This window comes from Podarcis vaucheri (assembly GCF_965113315.1).
Source record: "Podarcis vaucheri genome assembly, chromosome: 4".
In the NCBI taxonomy this organism is placed as follows: domain Eukaryota; kingdom Metazoa; phylum Chordata; class Lepidosauria; order Squamata; family Lacertidae; genus Podarcis; species Podarcis vaucheri.
In genome coordinates, this window is record NC_138762.1 from 27,689,144 (window position 1) to 27,714,283 (window position 25,140).

The 25,140-nt window shown below is 41.7% G+C and overlaps 1 protein-coding gene across 1 annotated transcript; it reads right to left on the bottom strand.

Annotated features, from left to right (window-relative positions):
- Positions 1 to 254: 254 nt before the first annotated feature.
- Positions 255 to 24,174, bottom strand: USP12 (ubiquitin specific peptidase 12). Its single transcript, XM_082220330.1, has 9 exons — positions 23,357 to 24,174; positions 14,913 to 14,993; positions 12,697 to 12,910; positions 11,891 to 12,120; positions 9,480 to 9,556; positions 7,328 to 7,411; positions 3,917 to 4,114; positions 3,424 to 3,502; positions 255 to 2,106 (listed from the first exon to the last, which is right to left on the bottom strand). Exons 1-9 carry the CDS (start codon positions 23,402 to 23,404, stop codon positions 2,005 to 2,007), a joined length of 1,113 nt encoding a protein of 370 aa, XP_082076456.1. The 5' UTR covers positions 23,405 to 24,174; the 3' UTR covers positions 255 to 2,004.
- Positions 24,175 to 25,140: the final 966 nt, after the last annotated feature.

Consider the following 25,140-nt stretch of genomic DNA (forward strand, 5'->3'; position numbering starts at 1 on the left):
CTGATGTAAAGCAACATACACTCTCCTCTCTATCAAAAGATCCCATATCAAAATTATTCAAGCTCCACATTACCATATGGGAAAGTCACAATGGCTATGAACCATAAGCCATATATTTAATTTAGATTTGTTACTTTTAAAACTACTATGTATTCTCATTGAAGACTTAATATGGCCATCTTTGAAATGGTGGTGTTTTAGCTAAGTAGCAGTTAATTTTTTAAAAAAGAAGAAGAGTGCAGACCAAAAACAAGAATTTTATAACGTTTGTTTTTATATAAAAAGAATCTTTACAATTTGACATGACATTTTCACATTTGTTAAATAAAGTAGCCCACTTGGTGACCCTGTTAGAAATCTGTTCAGTTATATGAAGTTGTTTTCCTGAGCTAAATGATACCGATAAAGTATATGCATTAATTATAGCAGCAGAAAAGGGGGGAAAGTTTTACATTTTAACATGTCCAACAAAACAAAAACCACATTCTATCAAGGCATAAATGCTCTTATTGGGAATGTGTGCTCAGCCTCTTTCTTTCTTTCTTCCTTTCTTTCTAGAAGTTACATTCAGCCACCATCAGACAACAATGATAATGCATGGAAATGTTAACTAGAAGAGTTCAATTCCATCAGAAGAGATCAGTTCCCTATCATCTGTTGCTGTCATGATCCAATCAAAATATCAAAAGACAATTTTATTACTATATAAATTTTACTGAATAGAACCATCACAGAATTGTAAGGAGTCATTTCATCCAACATACATCTGGGATTTTAAAATCCACTGTAGCCACAGATTGAAGATTGAGATATTCTGAAACTATTTTCAAATTTTAATTAAATGTCACAATTAAGCCCACACTCTGATTCTACTGGGACTTAAGCATGAGGAACTCTGACCTACTTTGCAGCCAATTGTTTAGAAGACTTTGAACAGAAAGTCTAGTACACCAACGGTGCTCTAGTCTCTCACTGTGATAAAACAAGTAAGCTGTTTTACAAGGTCAGAGGAAAGTTCCTTTTCCAACTCCTTAAATAAATCATGTCAAATACATAGCCAGAGTCATCAGTTCCTCGTGGAAGGAAGTAAAACCTATACCTTCCTCAGTTACTTCAGGCTTTGAATGTATCCTTATTGAGATATGAGATAAATCTTAGATAAGCAATGAAATAAAATATTTAAATCTGATATAAGCTAATATACAAAACTAGGCTCCAAAACATGTTGGAATTGAGAAGAATACAAAACCTCTAGAAGTTACAGTAATACATAAATAAAAATAAACTATAGTTATAAACCAAGTTATTCCCCATAGGGAGTTTAAAATCCCAAACTGTTACCAATTATAGAGGTACATATTACTGTAATGTAAGCTTCTTAAAAGAAGCAAAACATACTTGCCTTCTTGATTCTATTAGCTAACACCAAATTCTATTAATTTATTCTGGCCAGGAAGGCAACTGTTAGGCTAACTCTCTCTAATTAGGTGTGCGATAAACCCAGAAACTGAGTATAAATGAACAGAGAATCATTTGCACTTTTAATAAGAAACAAACAAACAAACAAACAATGTATGTCAAATTAATATTGCTTCTGTTACACTTATTTCCTGTGCAACACTGGCCAAAATTCAAAGCGTACTGAAGATCGTGAAAATATTACCACTGACTTGAATGGACTTTTGATAAAATCTTCTAGCAGAGTTTCAGCTGCTCGATAGCTAGCTCTTATGAGAGCAGCTGGCCTCTCTGTTCCCACTGAGCAATTGTCATGGATCAGCATTCTCAGTATGACACCTGAGCAAATTAAATGAGCATGATATAAAGAGCTTAAGAAAGCCTCTCTGAAACATTAGCTTTGTTCTGTGCAAACTGTGCTACCACTCTTTTGACTCTGCATTCCTTCCTTCCTTCTCTCTCTCTCTCTGGAATTATTATTTTCTCCTTTCCACAAATGTCAGAAAAGCAGCGATACAGGAAGTCACTTTTCACCACAGACCCATTTCAGTCCCGAGACTGATAGAAGAGGATATAACCAGACTCAGAGTTTTTTGAGATGTCCGATGTCAACCCGTAGAATTCTTCAATCGCTTGTGCATCTATTTTCTGAAACGAAATGCGGAGGATATAATTTCTGTAAGAAGAAAACCCACTCCAATTTATCTAGCATGGCTACAGCAATTCTAATTGGGGTTGGGAGAGATCAGAGTGCTGGAGCCACTGCCATATCTCAAGGACAATCAGGGGTCTGGGGTCTTGTCAATTCAAAACCTCCAGTGTCCCACCCCATTTCCGGGTTTTCAACTGGCTACTGCCAATGGCAGAACTACTGATGAGAGCTTCACAACAGTTTGGGAACAGCTTGGGTCTCCACCACAGCAGAACCTCACCAGCAATGTTTCTCTTTGCTGGTGGGGGGTGAGGGTGGGAGGAGACAGGACTGCATCTTAGAATTCCTGATCCATGATTGCAGTCATGGGATTTTTGTCTGTCACATGACAGTGTATGTTTTGACTCCACAGAGTGGGAAGTGATAGAAACAGGATGTTTGTGTTACTGTGTTCCGTGAAGTGGGACTATTGTCCTTTGTTCTTTTGCTCTTTGCTGTCTGATGCTAGAGAGAGAGGGAGCCATGTTGCAGTGCTCTGTGTGTGTTCATATGTAAATAAAGTAGATTAGCCAAAATGCTGAGTTGCTGAGGTCTGTCACGCATGATGCGCAAACTCTGCGGATCTCTAAGTGTGCCAGTGTCAGTTGGCATCGGTCGCTGTGATGTTTGGGCTGAAGAAAGCTATTGAAGCTCCTGAACAATCGACCAGGAGGGAGGGAACATGCCAGTCAGGCATGTGTCTATGGCAGGGTCCTACTCGAGTGTAGGCTGAACTCCTGACAGTCCCCTTCCTCCAACCAACAACAACAGTGGGTGGGGTGGCAAGATTACAGCATAAACTCTTATGCTTCATAACAAAGGAAAAAAGATAGAAATTAAGGGTAATAGCAAACATTTTGGGAACACATTTCTGCTAATGCAACAGGATTTCCCCTTCCGCTCTCCTACAACAGCCTACATACCCCTCAACCCTCTTGAGCAGATTTGGGGTGTGTGCAGGGGGCTGCCAGGGCAGGGAATACATTCCATAAACTGCATTCATACCTCTGGCTAATAAACACCACTGGCTATCATTTTAAGATTACGACAGTAGCTGTTTGCTAGAAGGAGACACACTGAAAAAGACACTGCAAAAAAAATAATATGCAAAGGCATACTCTCTTTACTAGAAATGTTACCATGTTCTACTAGCATTGGTAACAAGTTAACAGTTTCTTTGCAAAATCTATTGTCTTGGAGATAATCTAAAAGTAAGTAGTAGACACAGAATAACTACTCTAACGTTTAGAATCTAGAATTACAGACATTCTTACCTCTACAATGTCATCATCAAAGAGTAACCAAAAATCATGACTCTTCACTATTGCAATATAGTGTCCTCTGTTAGGTCCACTGTGAATAAGAAAGCAATTCACATTGTGGTCATCATCAACTTTAAGATCATTTTTTTCCTCAGAAGAAAATGTTGAAGAATTCTGACAACTACTTCTGCTTATTTTATCTTTTAAACACAACATTTATATGAAAACAAGCTTCAAATATTGATTTTTCATAAAGAACAAGAACCAAAGAAGCAGCTAAAACTGAAGAACAAGACGTGCTCCCCCCCTTTTTTTGCTAATTTAATCGCTGTATAAAAACAACACTCAACTATGACACTTGAAGGAAACAACAACGCTGGCCCATAACTCTACATAAATTAATAGAGTCCATCAAAGGCCTATTGTTTTGATGATTTTAAAGAATGATACAATGCTATTTCACAGGAAATCAGTAGCAGTAATGTGTCACATTGTATTTTCTTACCTTCCACAGTGGACTACCACAGCCACTAGATCATACATTCTGTCGGGATTAGTGGCATCTCCTGATGTATTAAACAGCCGAAGCTCTAAGGGAAACACTACCCTGTAGGAGAGTTTTGTATATCGATGTAGCTGATCCATGTATTTAAATCTCTTCAGATGGAGAGCTAGGATCATAGGCAGCTTTTTCACTTTCATCCTGAAACAAAGTATTTATTTTAGTGTGGTCATAAATGTCCAAGATTCAACTCCATTTTAAAACCTACTTTTTTCTGGTGGTGGGCAGTAGCCAATGAAGTCATATCTCACAGTAGACTTATTAAAATCAATCGACTTAAGTATACAAATATGTTAAACAGAAATACATTCACACAGCAATTACCACTTGCTAGCTGTTGAGAATTGCATGCTGCCGAAAGCCCATAGCAATGTTTGGAAGGTGCAATAGCAATTTTGTGGGGAAGGGAACATGGTTGAAACCAAGCAAGTCACAAACTATTACAGTGGTGCCTCGCAAGACGAAATTAATCCGTTCCGTGAGTCTCTTCGTCTAGCGGTTTTTTCGTCTTGTGAAGCAACCCTATTAGCGGCTTAGCGCTATTAGTGGCTATTAAAGGCTTAGCAGCTATTAAAGGATTAGCGGATTAGCAGCTAAAAGGCTATTAGCGGATTAGCGGATTAGAAAAAGGGGGGGAGCGGAAAAAAAACTGGAACACTTGCAAGACGTTTTCGTCTTGCAAAGCAAGCCCATAGGGGAAATCGTCTTGCGAAGCAGCTCAAAAACGGAAAACCCTTTCGTCTAGCGGGTTTTCCGTCTTGCGAGGCATTCGTCTTGCGGGGCACCACTGTACTGAGCCAACCTCCTATACAATCTAGTCCTCTATACAGTACCTGACTATCTGGGGCAGCCCATTTAAAAAGTAATGCAGTGCAAATGAATAACATGATTATGGACATCATCAATCCACCCGGCATTATTTTCAGGGGGATGTGCATTTTAACAATGGCATCAACATGCTCGTTCTGCAATTCCTTGTTGGTATGCAAAAATTAAGAAAGTTCTAAAATGTTCACTAAGGAGCAGCATGTCAGAGCGTTTTGCACCCCTTAACGAACCACTTTTCACACTGAAAATCAGGCATCATTAAACTTCAGTAGTACATCACTGCTTGCAAATGCATGCTTTACTTTCCTGAAGCACAGCCATGCACTTAAAAGCAAACAAGATGAAAACAGCAATGGTTTGAACAATGAAGGTTGATGGACAGGTAATGTGAATTATTACATACAATTTTACTTTAAAATTAGTCTAAAACATGGAATACCACATTTTATAGGCATTAAATTAAAAACTGAACTGAATAAATATACAAGGCTGCAATTCCAACCCTACTTACCTTGGAATAGCCCCCACTAAATTCAATAGGACATTGTTCTGAGCAGACATGATTAGGACTGTGTTGCAAGTATACCAACACCAATATTTTATTTAAACTTTTAGGAACCACAGTTCTTATTAACAGTTGTTGGATCCTACTGGTAAACAGTGATGGCTAGAGCAAAGGCCTTACTGCTTCATTTTATCTAGTGAACACATCCCTTGTGGAAAAATTGATACAATGTAAAAAGTAATAACATTTCTAGATTTGGAACTCAGTTTTAACCCTAGCCTCCAAAGTGAGATCTGGTTTTACTTTAAAAAAAAACACCATATACTCTTATCCATCTGCTTTCCTCCCTTCTGATTCTCTTGCTTTATCTCCTCTTTTTCTTTTTCTTAAAAGTTTAATAAAACTAGCAGTGGTGCTACTGGTGTGACCCACCATGAGGTGAAGGTGAAAACCAGTTGTAGACCCAAGTAGCTAGAAATTTATCACTTCCGTGGTGTAGAACTACAGCTACCGCAGACAAAAAATGCTGAGTGAACATATTCAAGGACTGATAGTTTCCTGACCCATAGAATCATAGAGTTGGAAGAGACTTTGGAGGCCATTGAGTCTAAATCCCCTACTCAGGACAGGCTCTGTAGTGCAGGATGCAACTGTGACATACCTGACAAGTGGCTGCCCAGTATCTGTTACGATACCTCCAACAAAGGAGAGCCCCCGTTTTCCAAGGCAAGTCTGTTCTACTGTATAATAGCTCTTGCCACTAGGAAGCTTCTTTGAATGCTTAGCCAAAATCCCTTTCCCTGCAGTTTCCACCCAGTGGTTCTAGTTCTGCCCTCTGGAGCAACAAAGATGTCTACTTGTCTGCATGACAACCCTTCAGAGAGACATCCTTTTATCAAAACTAAAAACACTCAACTCTTACAGAAGCATCAAGTGAAATTCCACAAAAGTACCAATCAATTTAATTAATGACTTAAGCATAGACGAGAATAGTTTTATGAAATTTTAATCATCACTCGGCTAAACTGTAGCTTAAGTCATACGTCACCATGAAGATTCAAAACTCCAAGGAAAATAATGGAAACATATATAGAAATGAAAATGTTACATAGGTAAATGAGCCACATATACAATTTTATAAACAGAACAATTCATGTCAAAATGTTTACAATAGCCTATGTTCTCCTATACTTTAATTTTTACAAGGATATAAAAATGGATCCTTTTCAGCTGGCTGGGCTCAGATTACATATAACAAAAAGCTAGAGATGGAGAACCTGTCACCCACAGCCTAATTTCATACAGCCTCCTCCTTTGGCAGCCTGCTCTGAGGATGAGAAAAAGCCCTTCCCCTTTTGGCTCTGGCTTCTCCCATTGCCAGCATGCAGCCCTTGAAGGGGGGGGGAAGGGTTTCTCACTCCTGAAATAAGGAGGAGGAGGGGGGAAGAATGCAAAAAACGAAAGCCTGATGTGAGCCATTCCCGTCATATGCCAAAGCTTATCATGACGTCCAACAATTCCCATTTCTCACACAGAATCTTTGTTAAAAAAAGCTGGTTAAAGATAAGATTTTTAATCTTCTTAAAATATACAGTGCTCACCATCTCCAATGATGGATCATATCCTGATAACATCTCACATTGCTTTGTCCAGCCACTCAAGGTTGGCTGCTCCAAATAGTATTTGTCTGAATACTGGTACCATGGTAACATCTGGAGCTTGAGCCAGTGTAAGTGTATAAAATTTGCAGATGAAATACAAAAGGGAAGGGGGTAGGTGGGAAGACAGCGAAGACAATTAGGATTAGCTTTTTAGATAATATTGAAATATTAGGGGCTGAAAACGTGAGAGGCAGAAATCACGCAGTTAGGAAACTAATCCCACTGAACCTCAAGTATCTTGGTTGCTACAGAACATTTATTAGTGTTATAACCAAATTAAACTTTCAAAACACAACGTAAGGAGAAATGTTTGGATAGCTTGCTAACAACTGTGAAACCTACAATATATGCTTATGGTACCTTTTGTGTGCTTCCTGTTTACTGCGACACTCTTCACAGTAATATTTATATTCACTGCACAGGGTTTCTGTATTGCTGAATCCCCTAAAATAGAAGAACAGGCATTAACGTGAAAGACAGACCAACTCTCAACATCTTGCTTAAATGTACTGAATTTAAGCTGGCAGCGACTGACATGCTAATCCCAAAGGACAAGAAAGCCATAGCAGGTATAATGACATCTAGTAGTTCAAGTTTGGTTAATAGAGAGCGTGAAGAGCTCCATGAAAGGGAAAGGCTTGAGATTCCTAGTAGCAGTCTTAAGTCGGTGCAGTAAAACAGTGTTTCCCAACCACTGTTCCGCGGCACACTAGTGTGCCGCGAGATGTTGCCTGGTGTGCCGCGGGAAAATTTAAAAAATTCGAAAGATTTTTTTTTTAAGTCAAATTTTTGATTGGGGCGCCGTCACTAGATGACCTCTGGGTTCCCTCCCTCCCTCCCGCTCTGCGCCTCCCTCCTCCTCCTCCTCCGGGGAGGCCCTTCCTGGCTCTCGGCCAAGGCTTGGCGGCTGCCACTCACTCACTCGCTCGCCCACCCGTCCCTCCATCCCTGCACCCGGCCTCTCCCCCTCCGTCCCCGGCGCAGGGGCTGCCGGGATCCGTAGTCCCCTCGCCCTTGGGCTCCGCGCCCGCGCGGGGTGCGCAAACTACGTTTCCCAGCGTGGCCTGGCGGGCCGGGCGTTTTGTTTGAAGCGCTCTTCTCCCGGCCATGGAATGAGCGCGGCGGCGGCGGCCGGGCGGGCAGGGGCTCTTCCGCGCAGACCCCGCGCAGCCTGCCTGCGCCCCCGCGGAGATCGGGCGGCAGGATGGAGCCCGGGGATCCCCGCGGAGGCGGAGCGGCGGAGGCAGAGGCTGCCCCCCAGGTAGGGCTGCGTCGGGGGTTTTTTATTTTTGCAATGCTGCATCCGCGCCGGAGGGGACGCATCGGACCGCGGGGAGACCCCTTGGCGGGCGTGCAAGGCAATGCATGCGTGCAGGCGTTGCATGGAGTGCAGTGCAATGCAATGGCAACGCGGCGCCCTGCATGCATGCATGCAACTTCCACCGGCGCTCCGGACTTGGCAGGTGAGGGGGGTCCCCAGTGGGCGGCAGAGAGAGCCGGGAGGGCGAAGGGGAGCCGGGGGGGGAGCAGCGCTGCTCCCCGAGCCGAGCCCGGGGGGAAACTTCGGCGTCGTTGCGCCGGGTGTTGGAAGCGGAGGCTGGCGGGGGCCCCTCACCTGCAAAACCTGGTCGCCTCTCATATATTTCATGCATTGCATTCATCACCCGCTTTCTCCTCCAAGGAGCTCCCGGGGGCGCGCGTGGTTCTCCCCGTGTTATCCTCGCAACAACAGCCCTGCGAGGTGGGTCAGGCGAGTGGCCCAAGGGAGCACCCAGGGATTGTCCTGGCCAGGTGGGGTGATTTGAACCCTGCTCTCTGCCCGGTCTTTGTCCTCATTTAGCCCCCACATGTGCATGACTGTGCATGACTGAGGTTTTCCCCCCTCGTCTTGGCTATGGTGTGAGTCTGTGCTGTTAATTCATGGGGTTCTGCCTTCGGAGAAGATGAGCCAGCCCTCAAGGAGGTGATTATGTAATTTGCTAGCAATTCATGTACCTCCCGGCGTGACGCTGCGCGCTGACGTCACGGGGCTGTAATGGTGGTGTGCCTCGAGATTTTTTTCATGAAACAAGTGTGCCTTTGCCCAAAAAAGGTTGGGAAACACTGCAGTAAAAGATACATTTTTACTAACTTTCTCTCTTGTTAACTTGCATAGTATGGATGAATACAGAAACATGGGAATGGCAGCACCGGAAATTGTGCAACTCCCTTCCCTACAGAGGTGCATCTAGCATATTTGCCATATAGCTTTCGTTATATGCTTAAGATGCACCTCTTTAGCCTGGCCTGTGATAGTCAAAGTATGTTGTTTTGAGAGACCCACCTCTTTTGCTGAATTTATAGTGCTCTGGCTGGAATAGTATTACTTATTTTTATAATTGTAACCATTTCAGCTGATTTTATATAGGCATATTATATTCTTGTAACCTCCATGGAACTTTATGGTGAAGGGTGGATAAGAAATCAATCAATCAAACAAACAAACAGTCCAAAATTTGAATATCTTCCATACCTTAAACAGTGAGTGATAGACGTGTTTTGCTCCACATCAACAGAAAGGTCTAAAAAATCTTCATCTTTACTGCTTATCTGCAATTTGGAGGGGGGGGTGCAAAAAAAATATTATTTCCCTGCACAAAGCACATTTTGAAATCAGGTCTCAAAGTGACCTATAAATCAAATGGTGATAAAAAGCTAATAGGGGTTTTTCAAGATGAATTATCATTTAACAGGCCATACAAGCACATTAGTAAGATGGGTTTACCATTTTCTTCTATTTACCAGTATGCAGACCAGAAAAAAATGCTTTTTTTTCACTTTCATTTCTTTGTTTGCTTTTTGTTTTTCTTACAGCAGATACAGAAGCTTTATGAAAGATAGAATAGGATACACTGGCAAATGCCTAAGGCAACACTTGTCAGAACTTGGTTTGGAAACCTGCTGAACTCTGTATGCTCTCCAGTGAGCAAGATAAAAGCAAACGAGTTGATGAATTGGGAATATAATTTGTCTCTTTTGAATATAGCTTTAACAGTATAGATATTAGTTTCTGTTCTGTAATACCCCATGTGTAAATACTGACAAAAGAGCAAGTGATACAAATGGAACTGGGATCTTGATGCCTTGGCTCTGACTGGGACAACATCTGCAGATAAATTTACATAGTATTAATTGTTCTTGGTACAATAAACATATGAATATTGGACTGCAAATTCACAGCTGCTTTCCTTTTCTGACCCTTGTTACTGAAAAGTGGATTCCATCAGTCTTTGCATTCCCAATACCAGACCTGAATCAAAGTCATGATGTATCTAAATCTATTGCTGCTGCTACTTCTTTTTTAAGTACAAAAACTCTGCTAGATGTTGGTTTTGAATCGTACAAAAAAATTAGAGTACTAAATTTTCTTGAAGTTAAGAAGCACTGGGTAAAACTTGCTATGTGGCATCCAACCCAGAGGGATACTATGTAACAGCCATTTTGGGTAGGCTAGGGAGGTTAGGGGGCAGAATGCCAGTGGTGGAGGGTCAATATCAGAGCACAACTGATATAAAAGCAGACACATACCAGCTAAGTCTTTGATAATTCATTCATTAATGATGCAATCCTTTCATTGAAAAATATGCTTCAGATTGTCTGTATTAAAAGCTACATAAGATTCTCTTTGAAGTTCCATATTCAATTGTGCTTTTACGCAAGACATGCATAACAGCACTAGAATTTTTTTATATTAGAAAGTCAGGACCCTCACAAATTGCTGCAGTGCTCTGAATACTGCAGTGCAAGGATAAAAGAAATATTGAGGTTGGAGTCCTGTGTACAGAAAACTCTCCTTCTTTTAAAATAATGGTAACCAATTTTAAAAGAAAGTGCTATGCATTCTCACTTTTAGATTAGGCCTTTTATGTTCCACATTTTGACATATACCTCTGAACTTCAAATTACGTAAGTTGTCTATCCTATCATTTATGATAAGGGGCTGAGTTGCAGGTAAATAGCTATTTTGACTACCGGTTGCCTGCATTAGGAATGACATTTCTTTAATTTCAAGGAACAAAAACTCTGAGAACTCTAGCAAAACTGAGTGTTAACATGAAATGCAAGATTTCTTTGTAAATAATTTCCCCATCTCCTTGAAGCAACTTTGAAACACATATGGCAGGAAGATGCTTGTTGTAAATGTTTTTCTGTCCTGATCTTTGGTACATAGAAATCCTACATATTTTCCATGCAATTCTTTTGCAAAAATTGGAGGCACTCATTCTTGTTTGCCGAATTAGAGAGAAATTCTAGGACTACTCCATCATGAAAGGAAACGTGAACAAGTGTTAATTTTAATAGCTGCTATTAAATGGTTAACTTTCATCAAGGTAGACTTCAAAATAAGCAGCTTCATTTTTCTCTGTGCTCAAATCCTCACACAACTGAAATCTAACACCAGTAAACCAGTTTCCTGGTTTGGATAATGTAGGAAACTCTAATTAGAGGTTCCTCACTTTGTTTGCTCACACTGTGAAGGAAGTAGTGAAAGGGCTGTGTGCGGAACGGAGGCAAAAGCCTCATTCATACTACTGCTTAATAAGCTGAGATATGATTATCTAAATACAGTCAAAAGAGTTGTGATACACTACAGAAACAACTACATTTTATCTTAGCCAAAAGGCCGAGAAGCGAGAATGCTCCTAACCCTTCTTTTAGAGTCTTTTAGCCTCGTTTAGATTCTTATAGTCTTATATATATATACCTTCTGTTTTAATAATTTTAGCTTTCCAAAACGTTTTACAGATTTTAAATTATTGTTCCCCACCCTACTTATGCTGGTCTGTGACCATAATAAAGATTTGATTGATTGATATAGATTGATTTGATTGATTGATATACAAAAAACACATTTGCACAAAGTAATCTATAGGAAATACATACCGTTTCACAAGTAAGACATCTGGTTTCATTTGTTAACGTTCCCTGAAAAATTTCATGAACCCATGTTGGGTCTGGTGGGCTGTTGTTATTTTCACTGTCAATGCTGCCATTCGGTAAACGACCATTTTGCTTCTCTTGTTTACTCTCCTCTTGCAAAATATCAGCAACTGTATTTAGCAGATAGTTCAAGAACTCATGCGCATCTTGCTGCATATAGTTGTCAAAAAGCTCTGCAAAACAAATTAACTGGATATAAGACGGTTGAACAGAAAGCAAGTAAGTTATATCTATAGACAGACCACCTTCCAATATTATGCAAAAGAGTTTTGCAATAAACAAACTCCACTCTCCACTAGTATACATACTGGCCATCATTCTGAGGATTTTAATAGTTTAAAAATACTGTTTGAGAAACATTATTGTCCTTAGGATATATGTTATGGCTGTTTCAACATATTCTAATAAAAAGAGGCAAAGTAAGTGTAAATGATATGGCCATCAAATTTTAAATTTTACTGGCATTTTACTGTGCATCTTACTGATATACAGGGTGACATTTAAACCTTTAAAATAAAATATTTATTGCAAGTTTGGCAAAATACAGGGTTATGCCCCCATTTAATAGGGATAATAGGGATATTATAGTACTTTAACGATCACCAGGGCAGGGTGGGGAACCATAAGTTCAGTTTCTGAGTGTCAGTCCAAATTAGAACAAGAATGAACAACAGAGAGACAACACCCTTTTTCTGACTGAGTAAAACTGAAAAAGGTAAACGTGTCATAACAGCAAAATAAAGCATTACCATTCTCTTTCCGAAGTCTTGTTATGAACTTTTTTGGAGGTATTACTCCAACTTTTTTCTTCTGGGTGGCTATGCTGTGGAAAAGATCAGCTAAGCAAGTGAGAAGACTTTCCTTTTTTCTGGGCTGACTTTTGTATGCCAAGACTTTCTCCCGAAATGGACGACAAAAATAAAGTGCCTGAAGAACTGAATTGCAGTAGCATGTATTTCCAAACTAGAACACAAAGAAATGATCTATTAGTTTTTACTGAAAAGGAAGACTGTTTACAAAGAGAGTGGTGTGAAACAAAAGTGTATCTTAGCAAAATTACTGATTTTTGGAGACTGAAGTATAACTTATCCATTAACTAGTGGCAGATTTAACAGTCAGCAAAGCATGCACCTTTACTGCCATCTGGCTTCTCTGTTGTACACATTTTATTTTTAGAAATATCTGACAACCAATGAGTTTTCTTTCTACAATGGAAATCTATGCAGCATTAGTAAATGTTATTGTTTTGAAAATTCACCAGAAAAACTCTGGGTAATATCTGATGTCAAATAATAGTCTAACTGAGCAATGGGGCTGCCTTTTCTCTGCCTCAGATCTGTTTTGGAGGGTCCCCCAAACTTCCAGAGAAAATGTGAGGGTCATGAGGGAGGCTACAGGAGGTGGAGAGGAAGGAGGAGCCCCATTCCACTCACATAAATCTGCTCCACTCCCAGGAAGTTACATTTGGGTATAACTCTCTATGTTGTATTCTCCATTTTATAAAATGTATGCACTGTTAATGCTGTAAAATTCGAAGTTCACAGTACATGTTCCTTGTCAAGAGGCTGATAGCTCTGTTTAGTAATGTTACATGACTGAGAATGAGCCATAGGCTCATGTACGTCCTCTTCCCCCTCTTCAGAGCAAGTTCCCTCTTCTTCCTTGTCAGGCTTACCTACGGTGCTATCATTACAACTACACCAATGTTTCACTTCAAATTTTGGCTTAGCTGGGAGTTCTGATTAGGGTCAAACCAGGTTAGAGTTGGTGCAGAAGTAACCATGAATCACTATTAAGGTCACTAAGACAAGGGAATTATTGCTAGAAAGAGAAAAGAGAAATGTGTGAGGGCCCGCAGCGTTATATGCGCCAAGATCACCGCAGAAACATGGGGTTGTGTTTTTTTTAATGGGGCAGGGAACAGAGAACCCATATATCACTATTTTAAGTTTTGAAAGCTATACAGTCTACCAGCTGTTTGAGGCATCTTTTAAACAGGTCCAACTCCCAGTCAATTAAACAACTGCAATGAATTTTATATGATTGTCCTTTTCATCTAATGCATCAACTACAAACATAAGAATACAAGGTTTCAGTCCAATTAAGATGGGAGTTTTGCTTGTTGGCTGCTTTTAATTTTTAGTTTAAAGATATCCTAATGCCATTGTTTCTAGCTTCAGCAAATCCTCTTAACTTTAACTCCAATGTACCGTGAACATGCACCATGGACACCCAGCACACTGCATATAGTTCTCTGCATATTCTGAGTGGACACTCAGGCTGGCACATATGGCAGGCATTGGCTAGCGTCACAACTGGCTCTCATGAACAATGAGAGACCTAGGATATACCTCTCCTGAGGCTGTATGTACACTGCAAAAAAAGAAAACTACCAGAGATGGGCAAGCTGTCTTTCAGGGACTCTTCCTCACTTTCACTCACCTTCTCATTGAGTAACCCCTACCAGGCTTCCTAGGAATCCCAGGATTCTCCAGAACAGTTTAAAACACTGGTCTTGCACTTAGTTTAGAGTCTGAACTTAAGTCTGAATAAAGATTGAATATATTTTCCCACCCAAAATAAAAAACACGTTTACAGTGGTACCTCAGCTTACAGGCGCTTCAGGTTACAGGCACTTCAGGTTACAGACTCCACTAACCCGGAAGTAGTACCTCGGGTTAAGAACTTTACCTCAGGATGAGAACAGAAATCACATGGCAATGTTGCAGCAGCAGCAAGGAGGCCCCATTAGCTAAAGTGGTACCTCAGGTTAAGAACAGTTTCAGGTTAAGAACGGACCTCCAGAACAAATTAAGTTCTTAACCCGAGGTACCACTGTAATCAAGTACTAGAGAACTTTTATAATTTCTTTATGCCCAGAATTTGTGTAGTCCTAAGGCACAGGCAAGCAACTTCTTTCATATACATTCACTTTCTTTCAAAACAAGTAATATCTGCAACTTACATTTACTAAACCAAAATAATGCTCATTGACTGGAAACTGTTCCGGACCAATTTCTTTCTCCAAGGCCGAGGCATTAGCGCCCTAGAGGGAGGGGAAAACACACACCAGTAATTACCATGACCTGTTCTATGGCACAGTTTACCCATGCAGGCAAATTAGGCAAAGAGTTTGCTTAAGAACAACTAAAGGAGGATGCCCAAAACAAGAATACAACCCGCGATGCAAGTTTCTCTGTACATACAACAGTATGGCTGTGCATGTTGAGCTGACAACTGATATACTAGTTTGTAACACTAACAAACAGTACTTCTGTTTGTTACTTCTTCACACAACACATAGTTGCTGTTGTTTTTAATTTGTTTACAGTATTTATAGCCTGCTCTTCATTATTTTCAATCTCAGAATTGGGAACAAAGTAATAAAAACAGAGAAAAACAATATACCAAAATTACAAATCATACAAACAGGTCTGACAAACAATGTATTAACAAATCTGTCATAAGACAAACAAGCGAGACTACAATGATAAAAATTAAAATTTCCAATTTAACCAGATGCCTGGGTTTAAAAAAAACACAGAACACTTTCAAATAGATTAAACCACCAATGGTTTTAGCAGGAGCTCCCATGTCATTTTTCACTTATGGCAACCTACTTACTCCCCCTCTTTCTTTCACACAAAGAGAGCTAAAGGTCAGAAATTATACTAGAAATGCAAACCTGCGATGGCAGGCACATTATCATTAAGCCATAAAACATAATATAATAGTGCAGCCTGCTGTTATTAGGATAGAAGGAAGGCAGAGAAGCCAAACTAGTTTACCGGGTAACATGCTAGCAGTTCCCCAGCTGCTCCAGAGTTTGCTTAAGTGACCCAGGCCAGTAACTACACTCTGAAATTAAAATGGTTATGCCTTTACTATTTGCCTTTACTATAGTAAATAGTAAAAGCATGCCTTTACTATTTATTTATCTAAGTTATTAGTTCTTGGTTAGCTAAAGCTAGCTGCTGTCCAGCGTGTTTAAGGAGCTCTGAAGGATCATTATGTTTTGAGAGATCAATATGGGAGGGAAGAAGCCAAGCTCATAGCTGCGGAAGCCTGACACATTACTAAATGTATGGAGGGAATCCTCACAATTCTACTCCACACTAAAGCGTTATAGAGTCAGTTTTAACTAGAAGGGCTGAAAATTAAAGGCACCCATGCTCATTTTGGAAGGTTGTAGCACATTATTGGAATCGTGTTGTTTAAAAATAAAGATCCTGCACATGTTAGTTATACGAATGCAAAAATTAGCTGATCTTTACATTGCTCATTGACTTGATAACGTGCATCTGTTCCTCAGACTTATGCCTGTCTTGACAAATTTGTGATTATAGTCCAGCACTTACAAGGACTTCTTGGATTAGTTAAACATACTCAAGTATAAGCAAAAACCTTAGGCATGGCTATTCAGAAGCCGTGGTATGTTTAATGTTGCTCTTTCTTACATTTGTATAGGACTCCAGGTTAAATTTTATGGTAAAGGACTAAGTAGCATTAATTTGCACACCCATCATTTCTGACATTAACTATCAGGATAATATCCCAGTACTAACCTCCTTCCATTTTTATGTATAACTGGAATTAATATACTTAAATTTACTTAAATATTTAAATATAGTCATGATGGAGGAAGTAGCAACACAAGAATGTGATTCAATTCCTATTGATGACCTTACTGCCAATATTTTCTTTTTAAAATGAATGGATGCTCCTCTGTAGGATGGATAAACAGTTTTGCAATTATGGATCCAACCTTTCACACTGAAATCTTTTATGAAGTCCCTGGTTTAAAAATACAAAGAGTTCAGAGATCACAATTGTGCTTGAACCTTTACCAATGGTTGACTAAAGTGACATTGGTTGTCTTTTGAGGAGACTTACAGGGAGACTCTAATTGATGAATGAACTTTGTACAAGTTGCCCTATTTAAAATGTATGGAAATATACTTTTTCAATAAAGCACATGGCGGGCTTCATAATTAAGTGCATAATCACAATGTCAAAGTATACAGAAGAAGAAGATCAGTAAAACAGAAAATGTATTATGTCGCGAACATAAAACAATTCAATCTACAATGTGACACCTTGCCTGATGGTACTGTTTAAACCTGTTGCATTCAGCAAGGGATGTCAAGGGATGGTGAATTTAATATGATTGGGTGGTTTGTTTCCCTAGGGTGGTCTGAGTTGCTAGGATACTGACAGAAGAAAAACAAAATGGAAATCTATTACCCAGCTGAGAACCCCCTCTCACACTAACACTTTGTATTATCTTCTATCTGCTGTAAGCTACTTTGGGAGCCAATTTTTGGTTCAAAGCAGCTTGAAAATATAAAAAACCTATTAACGTTTGTACAGATAATTGGTTTTTCAACAGTGTGTTCACCATTATACCCCTTTTAAGGTTGCACTTCCCTTGCACACATGGGGAGCTTCCCAGCTTACAAACCTACTTCCTGATTAGTACTAAGCTTAGTTTGTCAACTTCAGACTTAATGGCAATCAATGATTATATCAAGCCATTGAAGTCAGAGGAGAATCTGAGTGCTAGTCTTTACTGCTATCCCACTTAATGTTATTGGAAGATTTGACAGGAAGGTTTCCGGGGGGGGGGGGGATGATTATTCTTTTTTCCTGAGTTTTTACAATTTTAATGGCTGGGTCAGTCCATTTCATACTCTCTCTTTGGCATGCAGCAATGGGCTGTGCTTGATTATGATTAGGTCACCCTTCACCAGGCCATTGATTCTAACCCTAGGTTTTAGAGATATTTATAGGGGAAATGGTTAGGTTCATTTGGCCTCATTTCCTTTACACTCCTTCTGGCTCTAGGATGGGTTTGTTTTCTCTGATGATGTATCTCAATATTTGACATATTGGCTGCTGTGTTGTGCTTTCTTATCAACTTGTAATTAATTCATTTTGGAAAGGAAGGTTGGATAGGTACATTAAGTATTGAAGAATTCACACTTCATACCCAGCTCTACCTCTCTTTCAAATCAGAACCGGTGAAGGCGGTGAAGGTCCTGTGAGTGTGCCTGGAGGAGGATGGAGGCTGGATGGTGGCTAACAGATTGAGGTTGAATCCTGACAAGACAGAAGTACTCTTTTTGAGGGACAGGAGACAGGCGGGTGTGGAGGACTCCCTGGTCCTGAATGGGGTAACTGTGCTGCTGAAGGACCAGGTGCGCAGCCTGGTAGTCATTCTGGACTCACAGCTGTCCATGGAGATGCAGGTCAATTCTGTGTCCAGGGCAGCTGTTTATCAGCTCCATCTGATATGCAGGCTGAGACCCTACCTGTCCATGGACTGTCTCGCCAGAGTGGTGCATGCTCTAGTTATCTCTCGCTTAGACTACTGCAATGCGCTCACTATGGGGCTACCTTTGAAGGTGACCGGGAAACTACAACTAATCCAGAATGCGGCAGCTAAACTGGTGACTGGGAGCAGCCGCCGAGTCTTGAAAGACCTAAACTGGCTCCCAGTACGTTTCCGAGCACAATTCAAAGTATTGGTGCTGACCTTTAAAGCCCTAAACGGCCTTGGTCCAGTATACCTAAAGGCACATCTCCACCATCGTACTGCCCGGACACTGAGGTCGAGTGCTGAGGGCCTTCTGGCGGTTCCCTCACTGCGAGAAGCCAAGTTACAGGGAACCAGGCAGAGGGACTTCTTAGTAGTGGCACCCGCCCTGTGGAACGCCCTCCCACCAGATGTCAAAGCGATAAACAACTACCTGACATTCCGAAGACATATTAAGGCAGCCCTATTTAGGGAAGATTTTAATGTTTAATAGACTATTGTATTTTAATATTCTGTTGGAAGCCACCCAGAGTGGATGAGGAAACCCAGCCAGATGGGAGGGATATAGATATATTATTATTATTATTACATGTGATTGAATTGCTTTCTTCAACACAAGCTGGCAGCATTATTTAATGATATTATGAACACTACCAGATCACATACAAAACCTTTAAAGTTCCATTTTTCGAACCAATCTCAGAAGTCAAAGAACCTTATTGTTCTCATACAAAGATTGAACTATTCTCACAGTGGAGAGCAAGCTTGCATAACCTCTGGTCTAGGTAATCAGATTCAGCGCCTTTTCCTACCAGGATGCTTAATCAGCCATACATACTTGCTTAGTATGCCTCTTATTAGCACACAGGGCAAAGGCTAAACTACAGTGTTGTATTAGGAGTGAAGCAGCCCTGCCACAGACCTGATCTAGATCTTCTCACATAGCTCCTCTTAAAAAAAGGGCAAACCACGAAAACCTATGCAAATCTATGCATTTAACATAATATGTAGCTGGGCTTTGAAAAGAAGAATGTCAAGTATCAATTTAAGTGAGGAGAACAGAGTAGAGCTATCTGTCATTGTCCAATGCATTCACTGCAAATCTACTATCCATTGCATTTACCTCACGATGCTCAGCCCAACCAAGGGTTCTCACAGCAGCATACAAAACTAGAAATCTAGAAGCATTTTAATATTCATTATCTAAAACCAGCAACATTTAAAATCAGATTTTTAAAACACTTTTGCTATCCACCAGTATTTGTATACCCTTGTGGCAGAACCTGATTTGTTGAATTGCCTTCTCAAAGAGGGCTGTGGGGCACCATCTTTATTCTCTTTTCAGTGCTAGATGAAAACTTTATTTACACTTTTTTTTCATACTGCATTTTTTTATTGTCACATTACTGTATTTCATCTCTTAAGTTGCAATGTTGCTCTGAAATGCTTTAATAAATATATAGGTAAAGGGACCCCTGACCATTAGGTCCAGTCGCGGACGACTCTGGGGTTGCGGCGCTCATCTCGCTTTATTGGCCAAGGGAGCAGGCATACAGCTTCCAGGTCATGTGGTTAGCATGACTAAGCCGCTTCTGGCGAACCAGAGCAGCGCAGGGAAACACCGTTTACCTTCCCGCCAGAGCAGTACCTATTTATCTACTTGCACTTTGATGTGCTTTCGAACTGCTAGGTTGGCAAGAGCAGGGACTGATCAACAGGAGCTCACCCTGTCGCGGGGATTCAAACTGCCGACCTTCTGATCGGCAAGCCCTAGACTCTGTGGTTTAACCCACAGCGCCACCTGCGTCCCTATAAATATATAATAGTATATAAAAAGATACGACATTCAGTCTGGAAATCTGCAGCACTATACAGTTGTCAGAAATGTCAACAGGCAGATTCAGGATAGATGCTGTTCCAAACAAAAAAATAAAATATGATGGCAGCAAATAATTGTGCCAGAATAATGACTGATAACAGTGAACTACTCACCTGCTACTAACATCCCATAGGGTCAGTATTAGAACTATCCCAATGAATTTTGTGCCAATGCAATTAAAGAATTAGACATTTTGATAATGCCTTAATCAGTATTTCATCCTAATAAAGCATTAAAGAACTGTTGCTCTATACTCCTGTTCTACTAATTTTATTATTGGTTGGTTTTGTGGTTGGAGTTTTATGATTTTAATGACTGTGTGTTTTGTTTTTAATTGTGAAATTTTTGTAACCCACCCAAAGACCATATGCTGAAGGGCAGGCTACAAGTTTAAATAAATAAATAAATGTGCAACTAGTGCCAAGCACTAACTTGCATATCGGAACTCTGAAAACAGATATTGTGACAAAAGATAAGAGACGGAAAATAACTATAAATGTATTGTGGTGATACATTAGTGTGGTTCAAAATTCCATTTTATTAGGTTCACAGCTCTGCTTAGTCCATAAATACTTTACTGCAAGTTTAACTGTTTCTCACATTACGAGCCTTTCATCAGTTCAGCACCCACTGGTAAGTATACATGTTTACGCTGTCCCTCTTCCTTTACTTTCAAAATATTTTTTCCCTTATGTTATGAAAGAATTTCACAAATTCTCATCCAATGCCATTTGAGCATTTTTTTTGTCTTGGAAGGATATGTGCTTGTATCTCCTGATCCACAATCACTAGATACTCAACTTCCATGAGAAAAAAGCAGCAAATGCATCTATCATGTCTCACGTTTCTTCTTTTCCAGTAGACTGAGCATACTATAATGGCATCACATTGTATGTATGGGGGTGGGGCTGAATAAAGCAGTCAAAAGGCATCTATGCCTAATGTATTCTTGTAGAGCCCATCTTGCTAAGGCACATGGACATCTACTGAGGAATAACACAGGAGATTAAAAAGATCCTCCTGCTAATATGTAGGCATGTCAACTACAGGAAGAAGTGATGGCTAAAGACAAAAAAAGAAAAGGAGAGAGATAGGTACGCACAATAAGATAAAGGCTTTGTGGAAAACACCACAAAATATGAAAACTTGGATAAAGGGGAGAAGGAAGTAATTTGAGATTGGGGGAAAGGAAGGATGCACTGTAGTCTTTAAAGCAGAGACTACACCCTACAGGCTACTTTTTTCAGCAGGAGGGCTGCATTGAGGGCTGGCCACCCATCTGAGATCTACATATCAAGAATGGAAGTTGTCAGAGTGGCATGGTCAATAAATGCATGAGCATGAGCACACACAAACACTTACCATATATACAACAGATGCCCACACAAGCACACAGCCAGACATACACACATTCAGACAGGCAGGCAGACAAGTGGGGGGGGGGTGTCACAGTATTTTTGCTTCTATTCCATCACTGTGCTGAGGAGCAAAAATTGATTCAGAAGTCTTCTTACTTTGTAAATGTGCCTATTCTCCTTCCCATTGCAAGAAAGTCTTAGGGCTCAGGAAACAGGATGAAGTTAACTTTCTTGTTTCCAAAACTCTGAGGCTTTCTTGCCATAAACACCTCACTATAAGAAGGAGATGTGCATTTAAGTTCAGGCAGAAATGTCCACTTTGGGGGACATCCCAAAGCAATATAGTGGGAACATTACAGCACTTTAGCAGAGTTGTTTTTTAAAAAAATTAGTTGCCAAATTACTCAGGTCCAGGGGAGCCACAACAAAACCCTTGGGAGGACAGGGGCCAGCCTGTTCAAAAGAAAGAAAGAAAGAAAGAAAGAAAGAAAGAAGTCACTAGCCACTTCAATGCAAACTCCAATACTATGATTTTCACAGACCTGTGGGGCTGAGGCTGATAACTGCTACAAACCAACTGGGCCCAGATAAGGCAACATTTGCAGTCTTCTGCAGAATGGTGACATATCTTTTGGCAAGAGATTTCCTATTTGCTTTGCTCCTACCTTCTAAAAGGCTTCTATGTCAAAAGGGAAATAGTATCAAGTTTCTCCACTCTTAAAGTAAACAGTTAAGGATTTTAAGGTGAGAAAAGTCCAGTCAGCACACTTAACACATTATGAATAAAAATCCACATGTGCCAAGAAGAATGTCCTCCTTGAGGGGGCTTTTTAATTTACTCAAGCGGCCGTCTGTATTTGAAAGTCTCATTTGCTACTCTCTTTCATAGCTACTTAAATGAGCCACACGTCAAAGTATGCCAGTGTTGACATCAATGTTGTGCCCTCTAAAGCTGATTAACAGCGGTTTTGATCCTGCCCTGCTTTCCCAAGTAATTAAAGCATAAGGAAATGAAACCTATGAGGAAAGCAAGCCTAGGAAGAGGAAGCTGAATATTCAAATGAAGATGGTGAGAGGCAGGACACTCAACCTGCCGGATGAAGCAAGCTCTTAGCCCACAAGAGCTTATGCCACAATGTGTTAGCCTTTTAAAAACACAGGATACCTCGCTTTTGGTGCAACACGCCAGTTACCACACCAGAATGCTTTAATTTGCATGAGGAAAAGCACCCTCCTCGCTTGAAGCTCTATGTTTTTTAAGTTGTATTCATTCAACTTGTTTTTATTATTGCTTGTTAGCCGCCCTGAGCCCGGCCTTGGCTGGGGAGGGCGGGGTATAAATAAAAATTATTATTATTATTATTTACTGCCTTCATAGGAGCTACTCATATCCTGCTGTGCCAACACTCCTCTGTATACAGTCCCACCTTGAGGCCCACCTCCAAAATCTTTGCCCGCCCACCCATTTCCACACATTTTTCGTTTTAAGGGGCTCACTCGTCCAGCTCACTCATCGTTTCTGACCCGCCTCCAGGTCATGATCCAGCACGCTTCTGCTTTAAGGTTTGCCCCAAAGCGGCAGCCACCCTAATCCAGGGTGGGCCTTACCCCCGGCAGAAAACGTGCACTCAAGCAGAAATACCCTCCCGCCGCCGCCCCTCCAGGCAGGGAGGTCCACCCGGTGGCCTCCCGTCCCCTCTCGGCACACGCCCTCAGGCCCCTTCGGAGCCCAGCTCGAGGCGCTCCCTCTCCCCTGGGGGACTCCTCACACCGCCGCCGCCGCCATCACCACACAGGGCCGCCGAACATGGGCGGAAGGGGAGACAGCAGCGCCCACCCCTCCGCCCGCTCCTCACCATGGTACAGATGGAGGCGAATTTGGAGACTGTCATTAGGATTTCCATCCGCGCAGCGCCATCTTCCACCCAATCACACGTCGAGGCGAGCCGGGGGAGTTTCCCACCGGAGGAGGAGGAGGGGAAGGGAAAAAAAAAAGAAGACCCGGGCGCCGCCCCCAAGCAACGGCTGAGGGAGAGCGGGATGCCTCCGCCCCCCTCCGGCCTCCCCGAGAGCTCCGCCCGCCTGACGAAACGACCCGTAAGCGGTTCCAACCGCCGAGACAGACGACGGTGGGCGAGGGGGGTGACGGAGGGCACGCGCTGCGTCCGCTCGCCTTGCCCTCGGCACTCAACCAACCGCCCTTCTCCGCGCGCCGCCGCCGCGCAGCCTCTTCCGCCCGCACGAGCCCCGCTGCCCCTACTACGGCTTGCTACCCGGAACCGTAGCGCGGTAGTCTCGCAGGCCCCCAGAGCGCAGCCAATCCGCTTTCCCTGATCAGCGCGAGAGCACACCGGCTGCCTCTCCGTGGCTCCCCGAGGTCCTAGCGCTAGACGTCGAATAGTTTTTATTTTGGGGTGGTTCCCCCCCTCCTCGCTCTTGCTGTTCGCGGTCAATACGCGTCTTTCTCTCGTACACGCGCGCAGGTGATGCGTTGTGTGTTTTAGGCTCCTGAGAGCACGAAACAAGAGAGGGTAGTAGTAGGCATGTTAAGTGTTTCTGCAGCGGGAGCAACCGTAGCGTAATGAGATAGTTGCGGCCATGCTCCCCACCCCGCTCCAGCTGCCACACCCCTTCTAAGATTATGCAAGCTTCGAAGGTTATAAGTAAGTTTATAATTATACAGTAATAATTAAGGATATATTGCAGCGATTATTGCAGATCCCTGTGGGTTGCCTTTCATCTAGATGTATACCGTTTTATGCGCTCATAACATGGGCAAAGGGTTTGGGAGAGCTCCAATATATTCACTAGGTTGCGTCTTCCGTAATATCCCAGTAAATGCAACACAGTTCTCTTGGAATTGAAACGCCTAGTGTTTTCAGGCTTCCTAAATGCTTGGCTTTGAAGAACACAGTGGCTAAAATGCTCTCTCTTCATGCCAGGTTTGGCGGCTCTAGGACCCCGGAGAGAGGGATGCTGCAGGGACGCTGCTGCAGAAATACCGGTAGTAGCCGCCGACCACCACGACCCTCCCCACGTGCACACTACACCGCCTTAAAGACTGGAATTTATTATAGCATAAGCTTTTGGGGGGACACACTCCACTGCATCAGACACATAAAGTCATGATCAGATGCATCTTCAGGCGTCCCATCAGGCTATAGGAGAGGGAAAGAGATGGGACTGCTGTGCTGAAAAAGCATCTCTGTTATGCTCCTTCCTCAAAGGTCACAGCAGTCATTCCATCCAGTTATAGGAGGAGAGAGAAATGGGACTTATCTCCATCAGTGCTGTGCTGCTAAAAGACCAGCAGCTTTCATAACTCCTTGAAATCTTTCCACTGGTCATGCCAATAATTAAATTGCCAATAAACTGTGCAGAATGGTATGTCCACGTTACCAATAACTGCAATGTGTTCCCACTGCTAGTTTTGGAAGCTACATTCACATGTTGTTAGCCATAAACCATATCAATCCTGTAGTTTCTTCACAAATGCTGGTGTTTGATGCATTTCTCACCTCAAACCACCTTTAATCCAACTAGAAATCTGGATGCGGAGTAAGTGGGAATGTGAACGTATGAGCCAGCTGTTGTGCACGCGCAGTTCTAGGGTGGATGTTTACAGCAGTGAAAAACCAAA

Excerpts from the sequence above, each read along its gene's own strand:
- USP12 (XM_082220330.1), bottom strand. The coding sequence starts at position 23,404 with ATGGAAATCCTAATGACAGTCTCCAAATTCGCCTCCATCTGTACCATG. Across the intron at positions 3,503-3,916 it reads GTGGTAGTCCACTGTGGAAG|TGGACCTAACAGAGGACACT; the intron begins GTAAGAAAATAC and ends TCTTATTCACAG. Across the intron at positions 2,107-3,423 it reads TTGATGATGACATTGTAGAG|AAAATAGATGCACAAGCGAT; the intron begins GTAAGAATGTCT and ends ATTTCGTTTCAG.